At 36.3% G+C, this 15,659-nt stretch overlaps 1 protein-coding gene across 1 annotated transcript; it reads right to left on the bottom strand.

The window, feature by feature from the left end:
- Positions 1-578: 578 nt before the first annotated feature.
- On the bottom strand, positions 579-9,766 carry LOC142536771 (DNA repair protein RAD16). The gene is made up of 16 exons (XM_075642101.1): positions 9,560-9,766; positions 9,238-9,330; positions 7,377-8,536; positions 6,974-7,096; positions 6,822-6,895; positions 6,251-6,314; positions 6,007-6,153; positions 5,845-5,930; positions 4,965-5,034; positions 3,929-4,051; positions 2,968-3,195; positions 2,217-2,321; positions 1,980-2,132; positions 1,510-1,598; positions 1,310-1,390; positions 579-814 (listed from the first exon to the last, which is right to left on the bottom strand). Exons 1-16 carry the CDS (start codon positions 9,600-9,602, stop codon positions 742-744), a joined length of 2,712 nt encoding a protein of 903 aa, XP_075498216.1. The 5' UTR covers positions 9,603-9,766; the 3' UTR covers positions 579-741.
- Between the last annotated feature and the right edge of the window lie 5,893 nt (positions 9,767-15,659).

Genomic DNA, 15,659 nt, shown 5'->3' on the forward strand with positions numbered 1-15,659 from the left:
GGGAGTATTTACATAATTTAAGCCCATTATCTTGTCCTCACTAAGTTTGCATGAAAGGGGAAATTACGGAGATTTATGTTTTGAGGTAATAGTGTGACTATCCCTCATTCAAGGCATGTTTACTTTATTTACGAGGTTTTGTTCCCTCACCAATTTGTGTACCGAGCTTCCCGATAACATTAAAATATTACTCGTTTTAAAACGTAAAGTAACACAATTTAGCAACATCCCCAGTTGGTGAGATTATACGCCCATGGTTGCATGGTAGCTTCTTGACTTGTCGGACACCCGAGCTGAGTCGAGTTAAAAAAATAACATACTTTCTAATTCAAACCTAACTCAACCAGAGCTGGAACTTGGAATGAGTAGTTAATCTCTATATTAACATTTTCTTGGACAAGCAAGTCACAAAGAATATGCTCAATCCGAAAAATATCAATTGCGGACACTCACGCATCAAATAATAATAATTAAAAAAAGTAAAGAAATGTGAATCTGTCATGTGTAGCTCTAAGACAATGGCCTGCGAAGCTCGACTGTCGGTAGGACCATACCCGAATAAAGTAACACCCTATGCATAAGAAAATCAATTTCAGGTTATTTCATCACATCTCTCATGGACATTTTCCCTTCTACAAAACGGGGTGTGGATACAAAATGCATGGTACGGTTATTCGTACACGTAATAGTCCAAAAAATGGTACAGTTACAAAGCCCCATCTATACTCCATCTATATTGCTTCAAGTCACAAATAAAAATTTCAAATCAGCTTCTGTTAATTTGGCTAACGCCTCTGAAGATCCGCCCACAGTCCTGCAGAAAATAGCAAGAACACATACAAACTCAGAAAAATTGAGGATTACTGGTGTCTGGTAGAGTTTGTAAGGTAATACAAGAGAATTTTCCAGGAAAGTATCACTAGCTTCAAGATAATTAGTATACCTGTGATAGAGTTTAAATCTAAACCTTTAGGTTGCATTTCGCGAGATGGATTTGAAATCCATGAATTTCGATTATAGTGTTAATGTTGAAAATGAAACAATAATGAAAACCTTAAATACATCACTTATTTATTTATACATTAATTTTAAAAAATAAAATGAATTTCAAATATCTTAATGAACATAAAATTTTATATGATCATATAAATGATGAATTTTATATGATCATCTAAATTATGTGACTTGTGCTCTTGTTTACTATCCGACCACGTCAACTCATTGTTCCGTAACTCCACTATACAAATTTATAGTTCACAAAAATCGACACCCATGTAGAATTAAGAATTTAAAAGATAATAAACCTTACCCTTCAAAAACTAATTCCTTCTTTTCCTGCAGCTTCAATATCCTCTCCTCGATAGTGTTTTCAATGACAAACCTCACAATTCTGAGAATAAACAATAAATAAAGTAACATAATAGGAAAATATATATTACTGTGAAACAGAGATATTGGGTCCAACGAATTACGGAAAGTAGCTAGAGAACGAATGAACCATCATCTCACCTGATTGGTTTATATTGTCCTATTCGATGTATTCGGTCCTGAGCCTGCCGCTCCACAGCAGGATTCCACCAAGGGTCCATCAAGAAAACCTGGCAAAACTCACCAACAAAGCCATTAATCATAATCAACTCTATACAAACTAGAAAAGCAAAATGAAGCAAATCTCATCAAAATGCACAAGAATCGGAGATCCAATTACAATAATCAAAACCCCAATAATTATGAGAGAAAACAAGGATGGATGGATGTATGACTCTATATGCGTGTTTGCTTTCTTACAGCCTTGCACACGAGGTGGGTTCTGTACAAAATCTAGCTCACAGATAAGGGAAAAACTTTTCATATTATCATCGTGCAGACAGTTTTTTCCACATTAACAAAGGTAATTTAACAAATGAAGAAAAAGGTAAGGTATTCAATAAACAGATGCATTGGAGATGATATGGACCATAGTTAAAAAGAGTCCTTACATGTGATGCCACAGTGAGATTGAGGGCAACACCCCCTGCTTTCAAGCTCATTAGAAAAATTCGGCAACCAGGGTCCTCGGTAAATTTTGTGATAGCGGCGTCTCTTGCTCCCATTGACATTGACCCATCTAACTTAACACAGCTGACTCCAGACTGAAAAGAAACACAAACCATTTTATATGGTTTCTTCCTCAAGACATCTAACATGAAAAGATCCGGGTCTTCACTATATAGTACCTTAACAAGAGCATAATGAATGAGATCCAAAAAAGAAGTGAACTGGCTGAAGACAATTCCCTTTGCAGAACCATCTCTTTCAACCATAAATCTAATTTCTTCCCTCTGTTATTGAGTAAATTTAGAAATGAGTAAAATCAATGGAAAACTTCAAAACAACATAATCCTTAACAAAAAGAATCAATAAAAACAGTTTTTAAAAAAAACAGCGAAAGCATACACTTCAACACAGTTTTTGACATGTCATTAAAACAAATGATAATCATTTATAACATTTATGGCCTAGTAGAAAAGCTAGAACCACAAATAAGAGAATTTATGCATCCAATGTGGTAGTCACTTTATCCTCATTTGATTTGGCCATGAAAATTGGGTAGAAAAAAACTGCCATACCCTCCCACAGAAGTTGGCATATGTGCAAAGTCAGGTTGTTCCTATCAAGTAATTTCACAAAAACAAGCCATATCTATCAAGAAATTATACAAAGACGGTAAACAAGTGCAAAGAACATTATGCCTAATCATATCACGAGCGCAGTGATGGTGCCAAGGACAAGTTTAATTAAAACTTCAGCAGCAAACTCGAGTAAATGAATGGTGATCATTATAACATCTGCAGTCTAATTGAAACGCCTAAAACCACAACTAAGAGAAAATTTCTAAATCGAATATGATAGTGAATTTAACATTATTTGATTTGACCTAGAAGATTAATTGACGGAAACTACCATATCCTCCCAAAAAATACATACCAAAGCATCTATTTTGGTACTCGTCTGAAAGTCATCCAGCTTGATTCTATTTAAAATGCTCGACGGCCTGAATCCTTCAATAGTTGTTCTATTCTGCTCCTTGGCATCCTTTTTTATGGTGAAGTCAACAGTAAGAGGCTTCGAACATGACGGACAGGAGTTAAGTTCCATGCTAGCAGCAAAATCAATCAAACAAGACTTGCAGAAGACATGTCCACAAGATGTAACCTAAAGCAGCAACAAACCAAACAAATGAGAAAATAACCAAGAGATGTTATCACAACAAGACAGAGATCTGATGGTCAAAGAGCGAATTTGGCACACCTTGAGAGCAAAACAGATTGGCACATAAACTATGATGAAAGGACGACAAAATAAAGAAATGCAAATGAAAAAAATCGCAAGCTGAGCACATTCCTAGCTAGTAGGAGAAATGCAGACAGGCATGAGAGAAGAATGTTGATATATGTATAAGCAGAACAAGAGAAACTTAAAGCATCATATTTATGTAATATATCCATCAATCATCCTGGATCAATCTCATTAACCATTAATAGAAACATTAGTCATATTTGACAAAATGTAACTCGAGTGCAAGCATTCATCCATGTATCAGAGACTTGATATCAATCTATGTTTATGTTCAACAACCATATGTAGTGACCCACTACTATACGAAACCTCAAAAAATCACCTCCATGTGCTGCTTACCAGTAAACAATGAATTATATCATTTATCAACCTACAAATTATCACTCATTAACACTTCAGAAACCCAGACAAAAACACGACTTCTTAAATCTAAAGCAAAACTCTCTGAAATAGGCTTCTTATGAAACTTGGAACATTCAGAAATAAGGCTATAGAATTGGTAGACCCTCCGGTCGAAAATATAGAACAGGTTTTCTGATGCTCTGGAATGTAAACCTTCAATACCAATAGCAAGAAATTAGCAACTCACTACAGGATCTTCTGCAGAGTCCTGGCACAAATTACATTGTTCAGCATTGCAAGTATCAATTGTTTTACCCTTTTTTCCCATTGAACTCAGAGAATATTCCACAAGGTAAGGATGATTAACAGCCTGCAATGTGGTAAGAAGAAGATAAAAATCCAAGGCTATGTATAATTAATTTGGTTGTCTTTTGAACCAGGCATTTTGTTACAATAGATTTCATGTCACGTAAGAATGATGAAGAGTCAATCATATTGTATTTAGTTATTTAAATGTTATATGAAGTATTTTAAAATTCTAACACGTACTTTATTGGATTGCAATATAATATCATTACACATCAATTTCAGGAAGCGTTGAAAAGTAAAGTACGGAGCTGAAAGTTGGACTGTGAATTGCGTGCACAAGCAGAACGTGGAGTCGCAAATATGAGAAGGTTAAGGTGGATGCAAATACGAGGATGGACAAGAAAATAAATGAGAACATTAGAGAGATGTTGGAATTAGGCCCATTGAAGAAAAATTTCGGGAAAGGCGTTTTAGATGGTATGAGCATGTACTTAAGTTAAGAGACCAATAAATGTCCTAATTAGGCGATGTGAGACCATTACAAATACGTACATTAACCAAAGAAGGAAAACCAAAGAAGAATTGATTAGGAGTAATAAAACATGATAAAATCCATTTACATATAAATGATGATGGGGTAGGGGAGAGTGCACAATGATGTAGGAGGATCCATAAAGTCAACCCACTTAGTGTGAAAATGCTTGTTATTGTTGAAAAGCCATGTCCAAAATAATGATTATGCTAGAAATGCAAAAATTGATGAATATAAACTGTGGAGCAAAACATGAAACTGAATTAATGTCTGGTTTAACTTTCAGGAATGGAAAAGAGTGCTTGGAACATACCCTTAGCAATTTGGGATATGCATATCTCTTACAAGTGGTGAGGGCACTAAGTATGTGACCCTTTATTTGATCATTCTCAAAGTAAAAACTAAATCCTTCATTGGATTAAAATTTTAAATTAATACAAACCTGTCGTAGGCGTGTTAGAAGATCAAAAATGTGAGCATAGTTATTCAACACAGTGCCAGCTTCCATGTATCTGCAGATAGAAAGGTTAATGATATAACAACCAGATAGTACCTTAAGTAACATTGTTTAACTATAAAGGAGAAGTTAAACCCACTTCGTATTAAATTATCATCCAAGAATAAAATGGAAATAAAAGATGAGAAAACACTGTTTCAAAGTATACTTCAAGATCATAAGAACGTACCTAAATCAATAATATTCACGAGGAAAACAGATACAATTTGCATTCAAGAATAATTATGGAATGCGAGCCAACCTCAATTTCCTTTTTTAGATTATAAGAGAATATAATCAAATGAATCAAGAACCCAAGCCAGATAAATACATAATTAACAGATTTTGGTGTGCTGCATACGGCCCAAAGAAAAGGCTAAAGCTATAAAATAAACCATATCGGTTTATGCATCTGTAAAGCCTACCAAAACTTGTAATCCATGCTCAAGATCTTTGTAAATAGGCTCCACTCACAAGATGATTCTCTTGTATGTACCATATGACTTTTCGTGCAATTGCAGATTCAGACAACGAAAACTACTATATTATCCTCTTCACCGCTTTCTTTAATTTGAATAGCCAAAATGATCAAATAATTGCCTAAACATATAAATTACAATCACACTATTTCTCCCTTTTTTTAATCCTGTTGGCTCTTGCTTAATTTTCTCAGCTACCAAGTGAACTGACATAAAACATATAAATATGTTTTCATCTAACAAGTAAAAAGGCAACTAGAAGACAACATGACATACACATCCAATTGTGCAATGCTTTCCTCTACTCTAAAAAGTTAAAAAGGCAGCTGGCAGAAAAGATGGCGTACATATTAAATTGTGCCTGACTCTCACTGTACAACGCATTGTAATAATCTTCTTCTACAACATCCAGAGAGTCACGTCTCAAGGTAACCTGAATACCTTGGATAAGTTGAAAACTATAACAAAACAAAATTATCTACACCTTTTAGCATAAACAACAAACATACTATTCGAGGGGGGAGTGCCAGATCAGCTGCCCTGCCCTTTTTAGTACGTCTTAACACTATGCTTTTCAAAATTTTGTGCTTTAACAAAAGCATAGCATCTCTACCGCGCCCCATATTTCCAGAATCTTGTATTGGTGAGGAAATATACTGAAAAGCAAGAAAGGTTATCGCCAAGTATTGCATCACAACAAGTGTAATACACAAAAACCGGTAGAAAGAAATAAGATTATTGAAGTGTACTTACTTTATTCCACCAGCAAAAATGTCGAACATTTCTATGAGCACAACCTGGACAATCTGCTGACGTACTGTCACGCACAAGGTTACCATAAAAAATATTGCAGTTCAATTAGAGATACAACATATCGAGGAATGGAAGGAGCTAAAAAGAAAGGAAACAATTTAAATTTAAAAGTCTCATCCATGGCAGCTTCTGTAAAACATGGACAAAGTGGTCACAGAGCTTGATAGCTATGGATCACACAAATAGATACTAGTAATAAAGAGTACAAGTTAACTAAAGGGGGAGTATCACAAACTAAATCAACTTAAAGGATCTGCTAGGCATCACAAGGGAGAGGTGGCGGAAGGGGAAGGGTAATCGGTGAAATCATCCTCTGAGGAAACGAATACAAATAACTCTACATTCATTTGATATCACAGAAGTAAACAAACGTCAATGCATGAAAGATTCAACATACAGATAGATATATGATAGATTCTGTTTGAAAGGATTTTCGATTTGATTCACAACTAAATGGAATCTAACATATTTGTGTTTCAAGTTCAATCTCTCAAATTCTCAAACTCTTTACCTATAGTCTAGACAACGGCAATCACAGTCCTTGCAGAAATAATAGGAGTAAGGAACTATCTGCAAAAAGCGAACCTGCAAGAGGAATAAGTTCTTATTTTACGTCATAAACAGAAACTTGTAAGCATATATATTCCATCCGCCGAAACTTACAAGTGAGTATAGCTCTCCCACACGATTCTGAAGTGGAGTGCCACTTAACGCCCATTTATATGAAGATTGTAAAGCAAAAACTGCTCTGGTTGTGTTGTTCCGCCTATCTTTTATATAATGAGCCTGAATTGAAAAAAAATCTAGTCAGGCATCCAGGAATAGTAGCATGAGTACCAGGCCACACTTACCAGGATAAAAATACGTCGCTTTAAGCCACAAATTTCTAACCACGGGTCGGCACAAAATCACTCTATCGAGGTACAATACAAGATGTCAATTAACTAAATATGACTAAACTGTTGAAAATCTTTAAAGAAATAAATACCCAGACAATGGGAAGAATTTAAAGGTTCCACATTAATTGCAGAATAGAAAAGCGAATAATTCACTGTTAAAAGCTCACCTCATCCAATACGATACGATCCCACTGGAAACTGTGCAAAATAGATTTTCCAGACGATGGATTTTGTCCAATGTCAGCAGGATTATCAAAGAAATTAACACTCTTTATTTCCCCATCACTGCAGTTAACCAGCTTTCCTCTTTCATATAACCTCACTATCTTTGGAAATTTTCTCTGCTGTTTTGACTGCTTAGTAGTCCTAACAGCGTCAGGTCCACATATATATTTCAAGTGGACTTTCAACTTATGGTTATAGAATAATTTTCCACAGTACTGGCATTTCTCTCTGGGGGGCATGACATATTTCCTGTATTCAGCCTCGACAATTGAATATGTAGTTATAATAAAATCATACTCAGAGAATTGATAAAGATTTTTTGCTCTGTTAGCACCGTGATAGACAAGAACCTTTGTGCTTCCTTCAGCAGTGAACCGGTCAATCTCACTAACCCATTGCATCACTGCAACAACGGGGCAAATAACCAAAGTGCCTTTTATTCCTGGTAACTTTTTTGAGAAGCAATCTGAAGATGAGGAAAATTCATCCCCACGAAGTTCCCTCAGGATCTTCCTTTTGGCAAGAACAAGAGCTATTGCCTGTACAGTCTTGCCCATCCCCATCTCATCCGCAAGAATGCCTCCCCTGACAGCTGACTCTTCTTGCTTCAAGGCCCAAGCTAACCACTCTTTCTGATACCTCAGCAGTGGTATTATCAAGTCATCCGAAGGATCAACAATCTCTGTCGCCATCTCATTCTGATTAATCAAGTCCATATCTTTAGCCAAATTTTCATCAATCCATAGATCATTCTCTTGTTCCAATACTTCCCACATCAATACAGGTCTATCCTTCTTCTTCTTACTTTTTTTCTTTCTCCCATTTTTGTTTTCTAATGCACCAGAAACATCATATTTCACAGGGAAGTTGCCTGCTTCTGTGTCAATATTTCCACTAAGCTCCATCCCCCCATCTTCTACTACAATCTTCTGTTTCTTGCAACTATGTTCCTTTTTGTTCTTCAAAGAATTCCTCTTTCTAATTTTATTTCCATTATGCAGAAGTTCGTCATAGCTAATTTCAGGTGCAATTTCTAATGAATGATTTAAGTCAAAACTATCTCCCGCTCTAATCTCTTCAGGTACATTCAACAAATATTCACCTAAATTCTCACAAAAAAAGACAATAATAAACATCATCTGAAATGAAAATAAAGTCTTAACAAAAGGGGAGAGAGATTATCAAGTGTAAATAAAACCTCTTCTATACACTGACAATTAGCAATAGAAAGAACACCACCAACCGTCGAAAAATCAATGTATAGGGAATATAGGAACAATAAGGTAGGCAACTCCAAAAGAAGTTTTAAAACCCAAGATGAGAGGTCTTGATGTTGGATAAAGCACAGGTGTCAAATTAAGTATGCAGCCTATTCCTATCTAAGCAAACATAAATAACAAAGAAACGCCTAAAACATGATTCCATGCTTATATCTCGTTGCTGAAGATGCTCCTCCATTTCAGAAATATCATTCATTCCAGTGCATCTTTTTTAATTCATGCCTTTTCACCCAGGGACAAATTAAACAATGAGGCGATAAAGTTAATCAAATTTCTTTCTGAACCAAATAACAATATTCATGAACAGTCTAATTGTAACAAACTAGATTAGCAAGAACAACAACCTAAAGTCAAGCCCACACAGCAGACCCAGACGATATACACAATTATTAAATTAATAGCTCACTTAAATAGACAGTCACTAAAAACATTTAATCAAATCTCCTCTCACGCTCAAAACACACAATATCCAAAAACCAACGCTAAAACTAAAAATATACACATCCAATCATTAATCATATACCTTCATCGCTTGATCCGCTATAATCAGAATCCAATGAAATCGGCCCACCGCTTTCCTCGTCCGAGCTCTCTTCGTACGTAACCTTTGCTTTCCCTGATTTCACCACCACTTGTGATCAACGGTCACACAAATTGCTAAATCACACACTCAAACACAACTGAATCGACATGAATATGTACGTTACGAATAATAATAATAATAACAATAGACACGAGTGGCCAAAATTTAGGTAGTTCAAGCAAAATTTTGAATTCCTCTAAATTAATGGCAAAAAATATTTTCACGCAAAAAAAGACCAATAAAAACAAGAAAACACGGGTACCTTTAGACGAGGAAGAGCCTGCGCCCTGAGATCGAAGTTTCATGACTGAATGAAATAAAAAAAAATTCAGCAGTTAGGGTTCCAACAGTTTATGACAACCAATTTGTTATTGAAGAGAGAAGAAAATTGGCGTATGAGCACTGGAGGGAGAGCGAGGGTGAAATCGTCATTCGCCGCGAGTTTACAGTGAGGCTTCTCTTGCACTCTAATTTCACTGAAATGACAATTCTACACTCTGTATATTCTATCAATTAATAAAAAGTTTATTTATAATAGTTGGTATTTTACTATTTTATATATGGCAAGATAATTTTATTTGTTTTCTTAAAGTTTCAAATATATATTTGATTACAATTTGACGTGAAAATTAATATTTGAAATATTTAATCAAAATTTCATTAAAAAAATTATATTTTTTTTATAGAAACTTGTAATTTTATTGAGATAAATCATCCATTACAAGCTGAACTAACCAAGAAGGAAACTCGTCATTCATCCAGACAAACGATGGACGGGGAGTAAGAAACAAAACGGGCTAAATGATGGGCTACTACGTTAGCCGACCTGTAAACATGATTAAACTCCGAAATTGCAAGATTTCTGAAGCGTTCTCCAATATCAGTAGCACAAATACCTATATAGTCAAGATCATCATGTGTGACTGCGACTGCTTGCACTGCCAACAAGGAATATGTTTCTACCACAATATTTTTGAAATTCTTTAGTTTTACCCCTTCAAGGACTGCTAGAAGTTCTCCATGGACCACCGAAATAGGTGGAGAGATCCGATTCCCGAAAGCCAACAAGAGACGGCCTTGATGATCTCTTAGAACCCCCCAATACTGTACCAATCTGCTTCTTTATTGACACATGCATCAGTGTTCAGTTTCAACAATCCAAAAGTAAATTTAAGAAGACTTTACATAAAATAATAGCATTTCAACGAAAAAAACTATAAAAATACAAACAAAACAAATATTAGATTAATTTTTATAACAAAATTAATAAAATATGGTAAAATAAAATATTATATTATTAATTTCTGTTATTAATTAAATTTAATAATAAATAAGTGTAATCAAGTTAAGCCAACAATTGCCAAATTATAGTAAAATAAGATTGATATGTGTTTAGAAATGAAATTAGGTAGACATCGAGTTTGAAGCTTTGAGCAAACAAGTGTCGTGATATAGGTAACTCGTCCCGTTATATTTTGCCTATAAAAAAGGCCTAAATAAATACATTTTATCATATCAAATCGAAAGTGTAAAAATTTGTGATTTTAGAGAGGAAGAAACAAGTGGGAAAAATGAGCAAAATAGGATAAAATAGGGAAAACAATCAAATCATCGCCGAAAATTCTGATTTTTACACAACACTTCTATTCCACTCAAAAACCAAATTGTATGGAAGGTGTATCAAAATCATCAACCATTTTTGCCCAGAAAAGCAAGAATCACGGAGAATATTTGGGGAAAAATTCCAGAAACTTGTGATTAAGATAGCTATTTTCAACATATATTAATCCTTCTTATTGAACTATTTTCACTTCGATTTTAAAATAAAACACGTCAAAAATATTTTCTAATTTACAATGGTTAGTTATAGATCGGACCAAGAACAACCAATTGTAAAAATTATGGCCAGACATGGCCGCTGAAGCTCCTTCACATCGGCACGATGGTGCTTGAAATGAACGTGTCTCTCCAACTGGTCGGGATTTCAACGGCCCGATCATTTATTCACTATTTTAGGCATTTGCAGAAACTTTGATAAACCTTGGGCATGTACTTTACTTAATATGAATTTTTAAAGCTTTATTCAAAATTATTTGATACAAGTTTTGTATCAAAGGTTTCAACGCCCACTACCAATCTCTGCCAATGTAAAATAACTCAAATTATATTTATAGTAAATTATCTTGACTTTAGATAGAAATCAAGAAAGAAAAAAAAAAGCTATCAAAGTGATGTTTTCTACCGGTTTTTATCAATAATAGGGTTAGGAATTTGGCCTGAAATTCACGATAAAGTTTCATAACTACTTATTTATTCATATATCATATCATACTGTGTATTTATTAATCGATTGGTCGTATCGTACTTCATATTGGTGACCCGTTACCAATCGATTGTTGTTGATTGGATGAATGACTGAATGAACTGAGCCTAGAAAACTTTATATGTATCAGGCTGCTAGTTCACTGGACAACGCGAATTCAGCCTGAAAATGCTGAGTTCAATAAACATGTTTAAAATCTAGTATATTCATTTGAACTACGTGACTTTGGTCCGAAAATATGAGTTCATTTTGACTCGTAAATGATTAATTGTACATATCCAACTTAAGTACGTGGGGAAAAGTGTTACACCGAATGTTGATGGAACCCATCTATTTAATCCACGATATTTACTTCAGGATCTTGAACAGTTACTGTTTTTCCTTTGATAATATATTTTAATAACTATACAGTTACTACTGATACATGTCATCTCATATTACATTATTTCATTAATATATTATTGTTTTACTTGCTATAAATATATAAGCCCAATTTTATTTCATCACTAAGTCTCCAAATACTTACTTCTTATTTTTTATTGTAAATTATATACACATGATTTCATGACCTCTAGATAGGATAAAAATTGAGAAAATAGAAACGTATCTTATCAAGACCATGAACTTACTCTTATCTTTTATTCGAGTTCGTAGTGATAAATTTGGGTTATAATTTTTAAAATCAAAGATTGTACCCGCTTTCGTTACCGTAATTTAAATTAATGATGATGTTATGATATGGGTCACAAATAACTTATAGAATGTCATTTTATTAATAGTAAAATATCGTGATATGAATATATATACATGTTAACAAAACATAGTAAATATATTTTTGTTAATAATAAAAATATTTGTTGTTGTAAAAAATATTACATCAGGAATCAAAATATTATTTGAAATTTAATGTAATGATATATATTATCGTACATGTTGGGTGCAATAATTGTCCCTGCTTGGTAGAGCGATCGAACCGTGGTGCTTGAACTGCTGTGCGGTTTAAAAGATTTGAGTTGCACCGTTACTACTAGCTATAGCTTTTGGTAAAGCGGCAAGCGCTCGGCCCTACAATTGGTATCAGAGTCAAGGTCACGGGTTCGATTCCCATTGATTGCAATTAGTGCAATTATTGGGAGGGAGATTGTTGGGTGCAATAATTGTCTCTGCTTGGTAGAGCGATCGAACCGTGGTGCTTGAACTGCTGTGCAGTTTAAAAGATTTGAGTTGCACCATTACCACTAGCTATAGCTTTTGGTAAAGCGGTAAGCACTCGGTCCTACGGTACATAAAATTAAAAACATATTTTTGGAAACCAATTTATATCATGCAAAGGAGAAAATGTGGGATTAAAATTCTACAACTGAGAAATTTGCGACGTAGACTGTGATGATTGGTTTTATCATTGTATATCCAAAGGAAATTAAGCTACAAGAGGTTGAATATATTTTAACAAGAAAATCTCATTATTTTTTTAAAAAAATAAATAAATTCATATCGTTCTTCCCGTGTGTGTGTGTGTATATATACATATAGAGTTATTAATAATTATTTTTGAAGTAAATTGGACTGGAGACTAATCAATACCATTCATGCACACACTATATTAAACGTAAATTAAGAGTGTAATATGTATTAAGTAACGACAAGGTTATGTATTTCTCAATCACAAAAATGCACACAAATTTGGTTACAAAATTCTCACAGTAAAATTTATTCAACAATTAGAAGATGACGTACGTAAATACACTTGACATGCATGGGGAGTTTATTGAAACAACCCCAACCTCACCTTCCCCCACCTCCACCAACTCCTGTGCCATGTCCTGCACCCCCACCCACTCCGATCCCGACACCGACACCCACACCGATGCCAAATCCGCCGCCGCCTCTTAAGCCTCCACCAGCTCCTCCTCCACTTCCCAAACCCCCACCAGCACCTCCTCCCAAGCCTCCACCAGCACCACCACCAAAACCACCCCCTGAACCACCACCTCCCCCACCTCCGCCTCCACCTCCACCTACACCTCCAACACCTCCACCAACCCCAAATCCACCACCTTTGCCAGAGCCGCCTCCAACACCCCCCCCTCCGCCTCCTCCAAAACCACCCCCTCCTCCTGCCCCTCCTCCAAGACCACCACCACCACCTACACCACCTCCTGCTCCAAATCCTCCTCCTGAACCAGAACCACCCCCGATACCACCCCCACCGCCACTCCCTCCTCCTCCTCCTAGTCCTCCACCTCCTCCCGCACCACCACCTACGCCTCCCCCAAATCCCCCTCCGTGTCCCGCACCACCACCTACACCCCCACCTCCTCCACCACCAAATCCGCCACCTCCTCCAAGACCACCCCCAGCAGCACCACCTCCGCCGACTCCCCCACCAGCGCCAAATCCTCCACCAGAACCGGAAGCCACCACCAAGTCCTCCTCCACCACCTCCTCCAAGACCTCCACCAGCTCCTCCGCCAAGTCCTCCCCCACCGCCGCCACCTAAACCTCCACCTCCTCCAAGACCTCCACCAGCTCCTCCGCCAAGTCCTCCCCCACCGCCACCACCTAAACCACCTCCTCCGCCAAGACCTCCACCAGCTCCACCGCCAAGTCCTCCCCCACTACCACCACCTAAACCTCCTCCTCCTCCAAGACCTCCACCAGCTCCACCGCCAAGTCCTCCCCCACCTCCGGGACCTCCACCTAAACCACCGCCACCTCCAGGTCCTCCACCGAAACCTCCGCCAGGTCTGCCGCTAAAGCCTCCTCTACCACCTCCAGGTTCCCCTCCAAAGCCACCTCCAGGTCCTCTACCAAAACCACCACGGCCACGTCCCCGTCCGCCGAAACCTCTTCCCCGACCAAAACATCCTCTCCGACTATATCGACAGTCATTATCACCTCTCCAATATTCTTCCTCTTCAAGCTTCCTATACCCATTAATTCTTTCACTCAAATCCAAGACCATCACTAACAAAAGAACAAACGCACATAACCATTTTTGTGAGAATCCCATTGCTTAAATTAAAGCTTCTAATTCTCACTTCACTCTGCATGCTCAGCTTCGATTGGATGGTGAACACTATATATAAGCCAAAGAAAGTCGAGAATGATGGATAAATTTTGCAAGTTGTTTCCACAGCCATTAATGAGTGGAGGATGCATCGTCGGTAACGCGTTTAAGCAGATGGGGAAATGGCGGGACAATTAAATTATATATATGTGTGTGTGTGTGTGTGTGTGTATATGTATGTATTCTGACTACTTCAAAGTTCAAAGTCAAGTAAGATAAATGTACACTAGGGCAGTAGGGCCGACTGCAGCAACCACAATTAAAATATTTTTATCATAGTTTAAAAGTTTTTTTCTATAATATATATGGTAAAATTCAATTATTTCAAAGTTTTAAATCATCCGAACCACTACATTTATTAATACAACATAGTTATATGGTTTCTTGCAACTTGGACTTCTTGTTTAATTATTATTTTACAATATAGAACTCGGCCCCCATCGGAATTATTACAGCTACCAATAATGAAGTATTTTACTCACGATTTTAGGCATGCATGCAAAAAGATCAACGTACCCGTATGTATAAATTGTTACCCATAAATCTATTAAGACCGACATTTTAATCTCACACTAAATTAAAGTAAATATTTAAACTCATAATAAAAGTTGGGTGGCAGTTAATCAAGGTTTTGAAGTCAAAGGCAATGCTTATTAATTAGATAACCTAATTCTGTCCAAACCTCGACATAACTTCTTTTGGGGCAACGACGGGCTATTGCCCAGTACAAAATTCTTAGTTCAACTTGTTAGTATAGTTTTAGATTTAAATCTGGCGTGCAATTTTTAGTGTTTTAAAAAATTCTCTAAAATTATAACTTGAAATTAAATACTAGAATTATGTTTAATGTTCATTCCGTTCGACGACTAAAACTGACTCTTCGAAGAGATTTTTCAATAGAAAATTTATAATATCATATTTGAATTTTAGGAGAATCACCACTATACAAGTATATTTTAATTGTCCGGT

This window comes from Primulina tabacum, chromosome 2 (genome assembly GCF_025594145.1).
Source record: "Primulina tabacum isolate GXHZ01 chromosome 2, ASM2559414v2, whole genome shotgun sequence".
Taxonomy (NCBI): Eukaryota; Viridiplantae; Streptophyta; class Magnoliopsida; order Lamiales; family Gesneriaceae; genus Primulina; species Primulina tabacum.

What these genes read in the sequence shown, in the direction of transcription:
- LOC142536771 (XM_075642101.1), bottom strand. Translation starts at nt 9,602, where the DNA reads ATGAAACTTCGATCTCAGGGCGCAGGCTCTTCCTCGTCTAAAG. An exon ending in AGTCAGGCACAATTTAATAT is followed by an intron (nt 5,035 to 5,844) that starts GTACGCCATCTT and finishes TTCTATCTGCAG; the next exon opens with ATACATGGAAGCTGGCACTG. An exon ending in ATCTCACTGTGGCATCACAT is followed by an intron (nt 1,599 to 1,979) that starts GTAAGGACTCTT and finishes GAGTTTTGCCAG; the next exon opens with GTTTTCTTGATGGACCCTTG.